The sequence below is a fragment of the Apus apus genome, chromosome 21, assembly GCF_020740795.1.
Source record: "Apus apus isolate bApuApu2 chromosome 21, bApuApu2.pri.cur, whole genome shotgun sequence".
Classification (NCBI taxonomy): domain Eukaryota; kingdom Metazoa; phylum Chordata; class Aves; order Apodiformes; family Apodidae; genus Apus; species Apus apus.
In genome coordinates this window covers 1,435,226-1,450,000 of record NC_067302.1, presented here as the reverse complement: position 1 = coordinate 1,450,000, position 14,775 = coordinate 1,435,226, and the positions used below count along the sequence as shown (strand labels likewise).

The window sequence follows — 14,775 nt, the reverse complement described above, 5'->3', positions numbered from 1 at the left end:
GCACCCAAGCAGGGATTTCTGCTTGCACTGGGTGGGTTACAGGGCCATGGGACTGTCTGTGAGCCCTTGTGTCCCTGCTGGAGGTTCTTCTTCTTTGTCTGAAGTGTTTTGGCTGCCTGAGCCAGAGGCAAGAGTAAATGGACAGGCCAGGAGCATCCTCTGAGTGCTGCATGTGGTGAGAGAACTGGGGGTGTTCAGCCTGGAGAAGAGAAGGCTCCAGGGAGAACTTAGAGCACCTTCCAGTGCCTGGGCTGCAGAAAAGTTGGGGAGCAACTTTTTACAAGGACTTTGAATGACAGGACAAGGGGTAATGGCCTTTAAACTGGAAGAGGGGAGATGTAGGTCAGATAGTAGGAGGAAATTCTTTGCTGTGAGGGTGGTGAGACCCTGGCCCAGGTTGCCCAGGGAAGCTGTGGCTGCCCCATCCCTGGCAGTGTTGAAGGGCAGGTTGGATGGGGCTTGGAGCAGCCTGGGCTGGTGGGAGGTGTCCCTGCTCATGCAGGGGGGCTGGGACTGGATGATCTTTCATGTTCTTCCCACCCAAACCATCCAGTGATTTTATGATAATAAAGAGTGGATCTGTGGTGTGAGAAGGTGCTTCTTGGTGTTTCAAGGGAGTTCAGGATCCTGAGTGACAGGCTTAGGAGGACCCTGGGTCTCTCTTATTTGTACAGGGAGTCTCCCAAACAGCAAAGCCAGACTCCACAGGATGCATTGCATGAAGCTGTGAACCCCCAGTTTGGTGCTGCAAAGTGCTGCTGGTGGGTGGAGGAGAAACATCAGACCTGGCCCCTTGGTCAGGAGCTGACAGCATGTCTTAATGGAGCTGAACTGCTGAGCATGAGCCTGGGGGTGACCCTGCAGTGCCTGGCCCATGCAGGCTGTGGTGATGCTCTTGCAGAGAGTTCACTTCTGCAACACAGGAGGATTAGTCATTCTGGAGATCCCTTCCTCCTGAAAATTCTCCAGAGAAAGAGTTTTCCGTAAGGATCATGTAGGGACCTGCCCATCTTACTGTATTTACCTGATCCCACGAGACCCCAAATTTCCAATGCAAACCTGGGCTTTGTCTGGAGGGGCTGGTACATTCATGAGCTGCTCCCATCCCTGCCAGCAGACCCAGCCTGAAGCCCTCACCACTGCTGGGGACCCCAGTGTGCTGGGATGGGGGGAGCAGCATGGGGACCCCTGCTTCCCTCATCCCTCACCTCATGGGTCTTTTGCCTGTGTAGGAGGAAGGTGAATCACCCGGGTCAGTAATGACCTGGAATATTTCTCAGCAGGGAAGGAGCCAGCAGGGCTGAAATAACATGGTGCTTTGACATTTAATGGCATTATTCTGCTTAACATGAAGATAGGTTTACTCTGACTCACCTGCTTATTTCTTTATCTACTTTATATTATCTACTTATGCACAAACACACACCAAGTCTGTCCAGGGCTCTGTAAATTCAGGGTTCTGCCTGTGCTTTGAGGAGGAGGATGCGTGACTCTCCTATTTAGTAATTTCCTGCCTGGTTTATAGTATCTGCAGCTGACTTTCCCTGAAGTCATCCTGGGAAGCAGATCTCCTCTCTTCTCAGGGAGGCTGGGCAGCATCAGGCAGGAGCACGGGGACCATAAGCACTCCTGTGTCCATCAGCAATGGTGAGGGAATGGTGAGGGAGATCTCCAAGCAGAGAGATGAGGGAATAAGGAGAAGCCACATATATACTTAGCTGAAAAAGATATTTTTACCCAAATGATTGGAGGCTGTGCTCTGACAGCTGTGGAGGGTTAGCTTATGGGTCTCCAGAGAACAGTTAGATGTTTTTATGATTGTTATTCTGTTTCCTTTAGCAAGACCCTGAGCATTCAGGGCTGAAGCCACAGCCCAGGAGTGCTGGGGAAGAAGCCTTTGGGGTAGCAGATCCCAAGTCCTCCTGAAATGTTGGGTCGCCTGCATTTGCATTCAACAGGTCGTTTGTGTTTATAGGGAGCAGGGCACCTACCAGCTCTGGAGGGAGAGGCTCTGGGAGCACAGCTCTGGCTCAGTCACAGGGTATTTATTCCTGGATGAAACACTTGGTGCCACAGAGCAGTGTGGTGGTTTCTGTTTGCGTTGCTGGCTGGTCATGACACTCTTGACCCCTCCTGGCTGCCACCCCAGAAATCCCAGTGTGAAATCAGCTCTTGTGGCTCTCTAGCATTATGATTTTTTTTCCCCCCTCCTGTTTCCTGTTTCACCCCCCGTTTCACCCTAAACAATTTTGCTTTCCCTGTCCCTGCAGTTCATTCCACCACAGCCCGCAAGGGTTTGTTGACGATGGGTTAAAATGAAGTTCATAAAACACATGGCGCCAGGGTTATTTTTATAAAGTGAACATCAGCTGAGCAAGTTCTGGAGACGGCGCTGGGAGCCAGGGAATGTTAACTCGGCAGGAACAACAAACAGTGCTTATCACCCTGCTCCCCTGCTGAGGTCAGGTCCATCAGCAACTTAATGGGGAAAGGGGCTGGTTCCCGGCCCGTGGGTAGTGTCACATGCTTCCTCCTTTATAGGTAATTAAAAAATCCCAAAGGGTGTTTCCCTGCCAGCCTGTGGTGGGAATGGGAGTTGCTCTGCTGCAGCCTGCCAAGCTCTGGAGGGAGCTCCCAGGGCAGGTGGGTCCCAGGGCTGGGGACACTGTGCCTGCTGTGCATCCCTGGCCACTGGCACCCTCCAAGGGTTTTACTTCTCAGCTTTTGCCTGTTGAAGCTCAGAAATGTTGTCTCCCACAAGGTGCTGTATCCTTGGAATATCTCCACAGAGGTTAATTAAACAGTGCTGGGGACATCGGCAGGCACGGGCACGTCATCATCCCAACTTAAACTGCACAAGTGGACAACAAGACATCTGTGGTTCATGCCACCTACCACACTTCCAAAAAAATACTGAGCACTGAACTAGCATGGTCCCAGCATTATTCCCAGGGAAGAGACTGGATGTGTCTGTCCTGTTCTGAAGGCACAGAGGGCTGGATGCAGGGCCATATGATGGGGCTGCAGGGCTTGTGACACTGTCTTGGGACAAATGTGCCTTGGAGGGCTGATGCAGCTGTCCTTGACCTGAACTGACCAGGTCTAAACTTACCAGAAGTAGGAGACGTGAAATCCTGCTGCTTAACCAGTCCCAAACCTTAATGATCTCCCAGTGCATGGGTACTGTGCCCTTTTGGCTCAGGCTCTGGTTCAGGTGCAGTCATCTGGGTGGTCGGGGGACAAAGACATGGAAGAAATAGCCCTATGGCTTTGCCAGACACTGGTGTCCCCTTTCCCAATGCCTCTCCTGAAGTGTAGAGGGATGAACAAAGGGCCCTCCCAGGCCATGGAGAATAAACATCTAACCATGGCTGAGGCTACTTGACCTCCTGGCAGTGTGGCACTCTGCTTCAAGGCATGGCTTGCTGCCCTTAACTCCGCTGCAGTTCTTGGCTTTTCTCCACCTCTTCAACCTTTTGACCAGACAGACATGCTGTACTTGGCTGTGGCCTTTCCAAAGGAGGACATGGCCAAAGAAACCTGGCTGGGGATTTTGCAGTAGCTGCCCCAAGGGAAAAGCGTTGGCGTGGGGTGAGCAGTGGGAGGCTGCTCCAGTGTGGGATTGAGAACTCACTTAAAAGAACTGATTGCTTACCTGGTGGTCTCCTGCTGTTATGCCACCCATTGGTGATGCTTCTGCAGATCCAAGCTTGATAGGGAAAGAAGTGGCTCCTGAAATGTTGGTTGCATGACTCTGAAAAGAACAACTGTTATTTTAAAGCTTTCAATTATAGTCAATTAGAACTAATGAATCATATTAATTGAGTGTCACTTTTGAAAACCTGCAAATAAGAATTCCTATTTAGGTTACACGTAATTGCAGGCTTCTGAGGACAGAACAGCAAGGGCTCACTTCACCAGTCCAGGGAAAGGCTTTCATTCATGATTTCCTTCAGTCACTCGTCCCTGGGCTCATACGGAGTTAATGTTAGTGCACTCAGGATGGTGGGAAACCCCATTGCAAAAATGGAGAGCTGGCAAGGGGTGAGCCTGAGCTGCTCCCAGACTTTTGTCTTGTGGAAAGAGAAGATATAAACAAAAACCTAAGGAAGGTCTGCCTTGCGTCCCCAGGTCAGCAGAAAGGATGGGACAATCAGCTGGGGGATGGTTTTTTTTTGGCCACTATTAAATCACTGATCTCTGACTTTTGGTCACTGAGGACGTGGTGGCTGGACACCTGCTGAGCCCAGCACAGATGGGCTCTACCTGGAGGGCAGGGGACAGGAACCCTTTCATTTCAGAAGGGACTCCTCTCTCTTTGTTGTTGTTGGCCACACAGCTGCTCACTGAAATGTGCTGCACTGGCTGAACCTCCCTGCATTATGCAAGCAGCCTGTGTAATTTTAGAATTACAGAAAATACACAGTTCCCATTTCCTCCCATTGATGAAGGACATTTGTGTTTGTGTAAAGGGGACAGTCTGCCAGGAAGGAGTGCAGAAAGGTGAAAATGGGAAGGTGTAGTCTTGGAGGATGTTTCCTTTCCTTCCAACTCCTCTTTCACCTGGTTAAAGCTCACCCTGGACTTGCTGAAATTTCAGATGTTCTGCCCCATGAGTAAGGAGGCCCATTATTGAGAAATGCCGAGTAAATACTAAGTAAAGCAGGCACGAAGATGGTCAGACAATCATATTTTGTACCATAATGGTTCGAGCTATTTGGATGGATTAGAAAATTACATAAAAATGGCAGAAAGATGCCTGAGAAACCAGAGCCCACAGCTGTGTCACACATCCCCTGTTCTCAGAGTAGTGGATTGCAGGGAGCCTTCCCCTGTGCAACCACAGTGTCTTCTTTCTTCTTTGTGAAGAGGCTCAGAAGAGGGTCTAGAAAGGATTATTTCATTAAACAAGACCAAACCAAATCAAAACAAAAAAAACCCCAACAACAACAAAACAAAACTATTTCCATGTGACACAAACTAGCACAGGAAGATTGCTCTGCTTTCCTTTGGGGGCAGGCAGAGAGGGAGCAGCAGTTCCTAAAACTCCCTGGATTATTTTAAACTAGAGTTATATTTCATTTGATTGTTTTTATTTCTATTTAAGGGGCAGGAGAAAGTAAGGGTTGTTACTATAAAAGGAGATTAGAGCATAATTCTTCACTCCAGCATCGGTTTTGCTTGGTGTGATTGCACCAGTTTGGTAGAATAACCCTAGAACAACACACATATAATGAAATGCAGCCCTTGGACGAAGCCATCAACAGGGCACGTTTTCACTGGCTCCCTCCATCTCTCCCTCCCTCTCTGTCTTCTCCTGACTTGCCCTTTCTCTGCCCATCAGCTCAGCCAAATGCACGGCAAGAAGCCAGGGCTGAGCTCTCTGTGAGGAGGCCAATGCAAACTCCCTTTGGGCTGGCCCAGGCCTCCCTGCAACGTTCCCCTTGGTGGCAAATACAAACAACCCTCCCCAAAATGGAGCTGCCTTCACGTTCCCCTCACTCCAACCTTCTGACCTTGCTGTCTGTCCTGGCCAGCCCCTGGCCCTTGTGTGGCTGTGACCAAAAAAAATAGGGAGACCACCCAGGGCAAGGCTCTGGGATCCAGGCAGGGGGGCTGAGGCTGTAGCTGCCTGCCCATCCTGAAGCCCAGAGATCTCAACCCCTGAAACCAGAGACAGGGAGTAGTTCATAGTTCTGGTAACGAAACACATTCCTTTTCCAAGTAAGAAGTATGCACAGTTCACCCTGCAGCTGGGAGAACTGGGTGTTTGGAATAATATTTGCTCTGAACTCAGTTCCTTTGGGAGTTTGCAAACAAACCACCCCTGGATCCTGGTCCAGCAAACACCATAATTATACAAGCATTTCCTAGTGTGGATCAGGCTCTTGGTGGAGAGTTGCTGACTTGGGCTCAAGGCTGTGCAAGCTCTGCAGTAGGTCTCCCTTCATGGACCAGTTAACAGATACTTCTGAAATGGAGTGGGGAGCAAACGGGATGCATTTCAGGCTGCCCCCAGGATGGATAATCAACCATGGTAAAAATACATGTCTTATTTCACTGGTAATGCCAAATACTTAACGAAGGAACTGAAGGAGTTCCTGGAGAAAATGAGGCTGAGGAGAGACCTTTTCACTCTCTACAACTCCCTGAAAGGAGGTTGGAATGAGATGGGGGGTCAGTCTCTTCTACCAGGGAACAAGTGATAGAACAACAGGAAATGGCCTCAAGTTGTGCCAGGGGAGGTTTAGATTGAATTTTAGGAACAATCTCTTCCCCCAAAGGGTTTTCAGACCGTGGCCCAGGCTGCCCAGGGCAGGGGTGGAGCCACCATCCCTGGAGGAATTTAAAAGCCATGTAGATGTGGTGCTCAGGGACATGGTTTAGTGGTGGCCTGGGCAAGGCTGGGTTAACAGTTGGGCTTGATGATCTTAAAGGTCTTTTCCAACAATGTTTTGATGATTCCATGAGCATTTACTTGCAAGGCCCTGTTATTCAAAGTAAACAAATCACAGTGATGTCTCACTTTGTGGCCCTGTCCCTTTGTGAAAGCCACCCTGCCCACTGCAGGCAGGTGTGCTCCAGTCCCAGCCTTAGCTCCATTTCATGTCCCCTCCAGCACATCCTGCTGACAGATGACAGCTCCAAATGAAAATCATTCCAGCTTTCCTCAGAGGAGAACCAGTGTCCTAGGCTGAGCTGACAGGGAGCAGAGGCCAGTGAGATCCGTGGCTTCACCCAGGTGACAAAGCAGCATCTCCTTCCAAAGCTGGGGACCAAGTGTGTCCCAGCAGCTCTGCACCCATCGCCTTGATTCTTGGCACAGAGTTTGAGAAACTACTATTTTAGTGGCCCCTCCTGAGAGGGAGGTTGTGTTGAGCTGCAGTGACATCCAGTGGCTGTTCCCGATGGACCTCTCCCGCCTGAACCTCATTCCTGCAGGATCCCTGCGGATCTGCACGGCCAAGTGCAGGTATTTCTGAGCAGAGCAATGGGTGAGCCAGCAGAGATCTGCCTGGGAGCTTGGCACTGAGCTCAGAAAGCTTCTGCTGGCCCCTCGAGTGGAAGAGAGATGCTGCATCTTTCCCTGCAGATCCATTTCAAATCCTTTGGAGTTTGCTTTTCACATGCTCCTCACTATTTGCAAATTCTTCTTGAAAAAAGCATCCCCGTGCAAGGCCTTCCACAGCCAGACAGCAAAGACCTCTTCCACACAGAAGATTTAGAAATGATCAAAATAAGGGAAAATCCACAGAGCTTCTTTCAACCCTAGTGCTCATTTTTTATTCAAAGTCCTGCTTTGCTCATGTTTCACTGCCACTTCATCTAGGGAGGAAAAGACCCAACACGTGGAGGATGGGAATCATCATCCCAGCAGCCTTCCTGTACTTTGGCAGCTGTGGATGTTTTGTGGGTATAATTGCAACTAATAGTCGTAAAGAGCCCATGGAGAGGCTTTTTTGGATCTAGCAAGAGCCTTTTTGTTGCATGCCTGGAGAAAGGCAGGCAGGTGTGGGCACAGCAGAAGCAGCCACCAGTGGCTCCGGTATCGACAGGAATGGCTGGAACCAAAATGAGGGTAAGAGTGGGAGGTGCCAATAGTGGGACTCACTGGGATCTACTGGGATCACCAGGAGTGGAGCTGGCACGGAGGGCAGGACTGCAGGCTTCAAAGCATGAGATGATCAGATCTAGGAAACAGCTGGGTCATCTCAACTTTGTCCCCTTAGAACTTTTGAGCAGATTTAGCACAACAAGAAGCCCTGTATGTGTGTTTTACACTCTTTGTTCTGTGTTTCCCCATCCCTGCAGGAACCAGTGAAGACCTATTCCAGGACTCTGAGGGGCGGGAGGGATCTGAGCCAATTGAGGAACACCAGTTTTCAGACCTAGAGGAATCTGACGACGATGATGACAATGAAGATGAGGAAGATGAGGAGGAAGAGGAGAGCCAAGATGAGCCACCTTTAAAGTTGCCGGAAGGCAAACATACCACCCTCCCAATGCACTCTTCAGGTGGCTCTCCATCTTCTCAAGAGGAAGGCACCAACATAGCATTGTCCTTAGCCCAAGAAACTGTTTCCAGCAGCCAAAAAGTAGGAGAAGGCCAGCAGGCCTCTTCCTCAGGGCTGGAAGCAAAGTGGTCAGCAGACAGCAGTGACATTGCTGTGTGCCACAGCTTCTTGAGTGTCCACAGACCAGCTTTGACGTCCACTGAACACTTGGCTTCTGCTGAAAGAGAGACTGTCACAAGGCCACAAATGTCCTTAGTTATGGACCTGTCAATCTCAAAAGACAACTCCCCAAGAAAAAAGTGGTCTCCGAGCCAGGACTCTGGCAGGGGTGGTGGCAGCAGCAGACCAATGCTAGCAAGAAAGCACCTATTAACCAAAAATGAAACTTCACCGAAACGGTTTTCACCAACTGGAGAACTGTCTCCTCTAAGGTGCCTGTCTCCAGGGAGAGGATTGTCCCCTTGTCAGCGTGTCTCTCCCAGGAGGGAGGCATCTCCACTGAGGTGTGCATCACCAAGGCTCGAGCTGTCACCCAGCAGGCATCTTTCCCCCAGAAGAGAGCTGTCCCCAAGAACATACCTTCCACCAGAAGGAGAAGTATCCCCTGTGAGGCACTCGTCGCCCAGCAGGGAGGTGTCATCAGTCAGATACTTATCGCTGAAGAAAGTCTTGTCTCCAGGCTGTTCCGAGTCCCCTAGGTACCCATCCCCTGGGAAGGAGGACTTGCCTGGCACTAGCAAATCAGCAGCAGATGACAAAGTTCAAAGCTCATATCAAGCCCAGCATGGGATATTATCTTCGATGCCTCTACCTCACAGGTTCTTTGGCAAAAACATCCAACTCTACGAGTCCAAGCTGGTAAGTCAAAGCCCCTCTTGCCTTCCAGTCCCTGCAGTATATTTGCTGATATGTTTTTTAGTGAAGGTTGCAATGCAGAAGTGCACGGTGACTCTGTGACCTATGTCACAGGTAACCCAGAGAAAAGTGACAGCAGGCAGCAATGGATTTTCCATCCATTTTTGGTCCTGCACATCTCATTTGAAGAGAAATAAAGTTGTCCCTTCTCCAAGGGAATTTTTATCCAGTCTTCTGCTGAGACAAGCAGTAAGGGTAACCCCTTAATAATGACTGGTTGTCACTAAGAGGCTCTTCTTTTCCCCCTGGGAGTTTCATGCCCATTTCTGAGACTTCACCAGCTGGGGTGAAGCTGTGACCATTTTCACTGGTCAGTGGCCTGACCCACACCTGAACCAGCCATTGCACTGCTGACTCCTGGGCTGTGTTTGTGCACAACCACCTCTGTTAGATTAACTGATGAGAAATGTTTGTTTGGACATCTCTGATTTCATCTCGCTTCTCTCTTCAGCACAGAGAGGTGTTTCCCACTGGGTCCAGAAAATTATTTAATCTCTCTGCTGGACATATCAAACCCTATGGGTAAAGGAAAATTGCATGTTCCTCCCACTGCTACAGGCAAATTAGACGTCGGGTTTGGTGGAACGTTTCCCGTTTCTACTGAAGTGCCTGGCTCTCCTGTAATTTGTGCTGATGAACATGAGATTCAGTTGCTGGAGTTGCTCTGCTGTGAAACTGGTGTGAGGAGAGACTCGAGCCCTTAGGGACTGCACTGGGAAGAGAGAGGCCTTTATACAACCCCTGGAGAATCTGTCACGGCAGATGCTGACCCAGGTCTTCTCCAGAAAAGCCACGCTGCCCAGTGTGCGTTTCATCCACATCAATGATCACGTACTGTCTTTTGGTGCTGCCTTCCTTTTGCTTTCCCCTCTGTTTGTCTTCTCTTCTCAGAGGCTGCCCTTTGGTTTAGGTCCAGACTTTTGCTTACCTTAATGCTATTTTCCTCTGCTGTCAATTAACTTCTTGTGGTGCATCTCAGGGCTGTGGAAACCCGGGTCCTTCAACTCGAAACCATCTCTGTCAGGGAAACTTCCCACTGCCACTACTTGTAGCCACTCCCCTAAGATCTCTAGTCCACAGGAGGAGACAGTGTCACAGAATTGTGCACCCCTGCTTATCTGCCCATTCACAGTTTAACTTACACTTTCCTTTTCTGCACCCAAAGTCACCACTGTTGCTTTCCTCACATGCCTCCAAAGCGACGATCGAGACCTGATTGTGGGACTCTCCATTTATCAGCCAGATGGACAGCTGGGCTTTCATGGCAAAATTACATCCCTGGTGAGGTTACGGGAGGCAGAAAGGCCAGAGATGGATTTACCAGATCCATTTGAGATCTTTATCTTGCTCAAAACTGATCCCCCATGCACTGCTTAGGAACTTGGAGGCTACCTTAGCTTGGCTTCAGCGAAAGCCTTGCTGCCCAGGCTGTGCATCAGGCCTGACTGACCATTTCTCTTCCTGCTGGCTCTTGCAGTAGGTAATGTCTCCTTCTGGTGGCTGTTGCACCACTGGGATTATTTGTCTGGAGTTTTCCCAGCATTCCTGCAGCGATTCTGCCAAGACTTCAAGTGGATAAGTGAAATTTAGCAAATATTTGGGCTTGTAACTGCTGACCATGTACACACTTATCTTCACTGGCTCTTGCTTTTTCTCTCTTCTCTTGTGCTGCTTTTCTCTGTCGCGTCTTCATGGAGATCCAGCTTGCAGGGTCAGACCATTCCCCATAATCCTGCAAAGATACATGCCTTCCAATGAATCCTCAAATTTTATATCTAACCCATCTTAATGGAAAGTTTATTCCAGTTTCTGCTGCTTCCTCTTCTTGTTTAGGGGTTTAGTTATAACCTCATCACTAATTAATCCATTTCTGTTTAGTCACAGAATCACAGAATCATCAAGGTTGGAAAGGACCTCTGAGATCACTGAGTCCAACCATCAACACAAAAAAAACCCAAACAAACACAACCAACCACACACACTCCACCAAAAAAACTCCACAAACCCTCCCACAACCTCAGCCACTAGAACATGTCCTGAAGTGCCACATCGACACATTTCTCAAACACCTCCAAGGATGGTGACTCCACCACCTCCCTGGGCAGCTGTTCCAGTGCCTGACCAATCTTGCAGTAAAGAAATTCTTCCTAATATCCAATCTGAACCTCCCATGCCACAATTCAGGCCATTTCCTCTGGCTCTATGGTTATTCACTTGGGAGAAGAGCCCAACTTCCCACCTCCCTACAACCTCCTTTCAGGCAGTTGTAGAGAGCAATGAGGTCTCCCCTCAGCCTCCTCCTCTTTAAACTAAACATCCCCAGTTCCCTCAGCCTCTCCTCATATGACTTGTTTTCTAGACCCTTCACCAGCTTTGTTGCCCTTCTCTGGACACAATCCAGCCCCTCAATGACCTTCTTACAGTGAGGGGCCCAGAACTGCACCCAGTGCTCGAGATGAGGTCTCCCCAGTGCCAGCACAGGGGCAGGATCACCTCTCTACTCCTGCTGGCCACACTATTCCTGATGCAGGCCAGGATGCTGGTGGCCTTCTTGGCCACCTGGGCACACTTTTGTCTCATGTTAAACCAGCTGTCAACCAGCACCCCTAGGTCCTTTTCTGCTGGGCATCTCTCCAGCCACTCATCCCCAAGCCTGTAGTGTTGCCTGGGGATGTTGAGACCAAAATGCAGGACCTGGCACTTGGCCTTAATGAACCTCATACAATTGGCATCAATCCAGCCTGTCCAGGTCCTTCTGTAGAGCCTTACTACCCTCAAGTAGATCAACACTTCCACCCAATTTGGTGTCATCTGCAAACTTACTGAGGGTGCACTCAACCCCCACATCCAGATGATTGATAAAGACGTTGAACAAGACTGACCCCAAAACTGAGCCCTGAGAGACACCCCTGGTGACCTGCTCCAACTGGATTTGACCTCATTTACCACAACTGTCTGGGCTTGGCCACCCAGCCAGTTTTTTACCCAGTGAATAGAACACTTGTCTGTGCCAGGATTCACCAGCTTCTCCAGGAGGTGCTGTGGGAGATGGTGCCAAAGTCCTCACCAAAATGTAGGCAGACAATGTCCACAGCCTTCATCTCATCCAACAGGCGGGTCACACGGTCATAGAAAGTGATTAGGTTGGTCAATCAAGACCTCCCTTTCATAAACCCATGCTGGCTGGCCCTGATCCCCTGGCTGCCCTGCATATGATGTGTGAGCTCACTCAAGATGAACCTCTCCATGATCTTTCCCAGTACCAAGGTCAGGCTGACAGGCCTGTAGTTCCCCGGATCCTCCTTCCGGCCCTTCTTGTAGATGGGCATCACATACCTCTCCATGACCTACATTAGGAAACAATGTGAAGCACCAAGAGAGAAAGAGGAAAAGGTAAAATGGTAGGGTCTTAACCCTGGATTTCTACAGGCCACACCATGAGGGTGGTGGTGGGGACCACACTGATGGGTGTGCTTTGTGTCCAACAAGAGTTAATGCTCTTTCTCATTCAGTCCAGAACATCCTTGCAGTTAGCAGCTGTAAGGATGTGATCCTGCTTTCAGAAAGTACAGTAAAAAGAAATATCTTTATTTGGGGCTCTCAGAAACCCCATGTAAGAAAGGGATCCAGTGTGGCTCAGATGACAGGAAACACTGGCATCCTCTGCCAGGGTTTCAGAGGCAACTCTGATAATAGCACAAGGGGTTTTAACTAAAAGAAGATAGACTCAGACTAGATAAAAGGAGTAATTTTGTTTTTACAATGAGGGTGGTGAAAAAATGGAGTAAGTTGCCCAGAGAGGTGGTCGATGCCCCATCCCTGGAAATATTCAAGGCCAGGTTGGACAGTCTAGTGGAAGGTGTCCCTGCTCACTGCAGGGGGTTGGACTAGATGACCTTTAAAGGTTCCTTCCAACCCAAACCACTCTGTGATTCTATAATGATCCCAACCTGAATGAAAGCCCTTGATTTGTGTCCCAGCAGACCATGGGCTTATTTGTACCCAAAAGGCAAATGTTGTGGGTGGTGTCCCTCCTTACCTTAAAGGTCTGGGGATCCAAATCTTTCTTGGTTGATCCCTCAAATTAGAATACAATGTTAACAAAACCAAACCTTATAGTGAGCATTAATGATGCTGCTGTTGTATGTTGTACATTGAACTGATCCAGCTGTTTCTTTTCCCTCTCTGGTGCAGAAGATAGAACCACGAAGCCCAACATGCTCACCTGGTGTCACGCAGCCTGTCTGCTCCAGACCCTTGCAGGCACCTAATGAAATCCATGTCTACCCTCCCAGCCGAGGTGAGGAGAACGTCTTCAGCCACCTCCCGTTGCACTCACAGCAGCTCCCCAGGAGCCCCTGTCCGATGATTCCCATTGGGGGCATCCAGATGGTCCAGGCGAGGCCAAGCACCCATCCCAGCTTGGTGCCCAGCTCGGTCGTGTCCCTGCAAGCAGGATACTTTGCCTCTGGTGGCAGCTGCTTTGTGGAGCTCAGCCAGGCTCCCGAGAGGGACGAGGAACTGCAGGTCCCACGGGAGCCGTCGTCGGCATCTGTCTCCCTGGTTGCAAAGGTTTCTAAATACACACTGTCCCCAGAGCTTACGAGCGGTGGTTACTTAGAAGAGATGAGGACTAGTGAGCTTCAGCAAAAGACAGACCAGGAGGAATACAGGGTAAACATGCTGGCTGAGCCCAGCAGCACGGAGCAGGCGGGCTGCTCGCTGTCCCCAGCCAGCCCCAGCACAACCCACGAGCACTCTCCAAAGCCTTCGACAAGCGGGGAAGAACCCTTGAAAAAACCGGGCAAGAAGAAATCTGGCAGCTCGAGCACTTCTTTGGAATCATCCTGCACTTTCATCTCAGATCTCCCCTCCCAGCCTTTGGACCGAAGCAGCAGCACTGGCTGCCTCTCTGAGCCCTCATCGCATGCCCAACCCTTCCCTGGCAGGAGGAGAAACCTCTCCGGAGAGCCTGGTCGCCAAGGGGGAAGCTCCAGAAAGAGCAGCCCACACCTAGAGCACGCAGATTTAGGTCAAACTCAAACCAAGGTGGATGAAAACACAGGAAGTACTTAAGTCTCCACTGTCTGTTCCACCTTTAGGCTTCCTATGTAAAATCAACAGACATTTTCAACACTATTTCCTTTCGTATAATCATCGCTATAAGAAGCACTCTAGTGAATGACCAAACCCATGGAAGATTCCTGGTTTTCTTTGTCCCAGTCTGGTATTATCTCCACATGTATGCAGTTACTTGTGCCTTTTTCTATACCTTTTGTTGCTTGAAATGTACAAAAATGTTTGAGGCTGTGAATATTTTTTTAGAGTTTTTTGGAAAGGGGTTTGTTAGACCTTGTCTTTTATGCCATTTGGGTGTGTGTTATATCGGGCCTGAGAGATGCAGAAAGGAAAATGGTCAGCATTTTAAGAGGAAGAAGATGCACTGAAAACAAATACAAAACAGAAAAACTTTTTTATATTGATTAAATGATTAAAAAAACCCCCAACAAAAACAAACCCCACAAACCAAACAACCCTTGCTCCTGTGTACAGAAGTATATAATTTGTATTTATTACATGCTTTATTTAATTCTTGCTAAGTGCTTGTTGGTTTGGTTGTTTTTTTTTTCCTCACTTCCCTCTGGTTGCCTATGGTTGTGCTTTAAACAGTTGAGACTGCTTTACATTTGAAAAACCTGTTTACCCTGAACTTGTATATGAAACTAGCACTTCCTCGAGGAGGGGGAGGTTCGTTCCCAGGGAGAGAAATTGTCACTCGTATTTGTCGCTCGAAAGAGAAAACGAATCCTGAGCATCCCTCCCTCCTGCAGAACCCATTAAAGCA

The 14,775-nt window shown here is 49.2% G+C and overlaps 1 protein-coding gene across 9 annotated transcripts in view; it reads left to right on the top strand.

Annotated features, from left to right (window-relative positions):
- Positions 1-14,530, top strand: part of HIVEP3 (HIVEP zinc finger 3) — a 273,818-nt gene extending 259,288 nt beyond the window's left edge. For 6 of the 9 annotated variants that reach the window (XM_051637735.1, XM_051637732.1, XM_051637736.1 and 3 more), the window contains 2 exons: positions 7,813-8,873; positions 13,125-14,530. In XM_051637735.1, the coding sequence (XP_051493695.1) occupies positions 7,813-8,873; positions 13,125-14,006 (1,943 nt within the window). In that variant the 3' untranslated portion in view covers positions 14,007-14,530. The other 3 variants (XR_007891391.1, XM_051637739.1, XM_051637740.1) reach the window with 3 other exon arrangements.
- Positions 14,531-14,775: the final 245 nt, after the last annotated feature.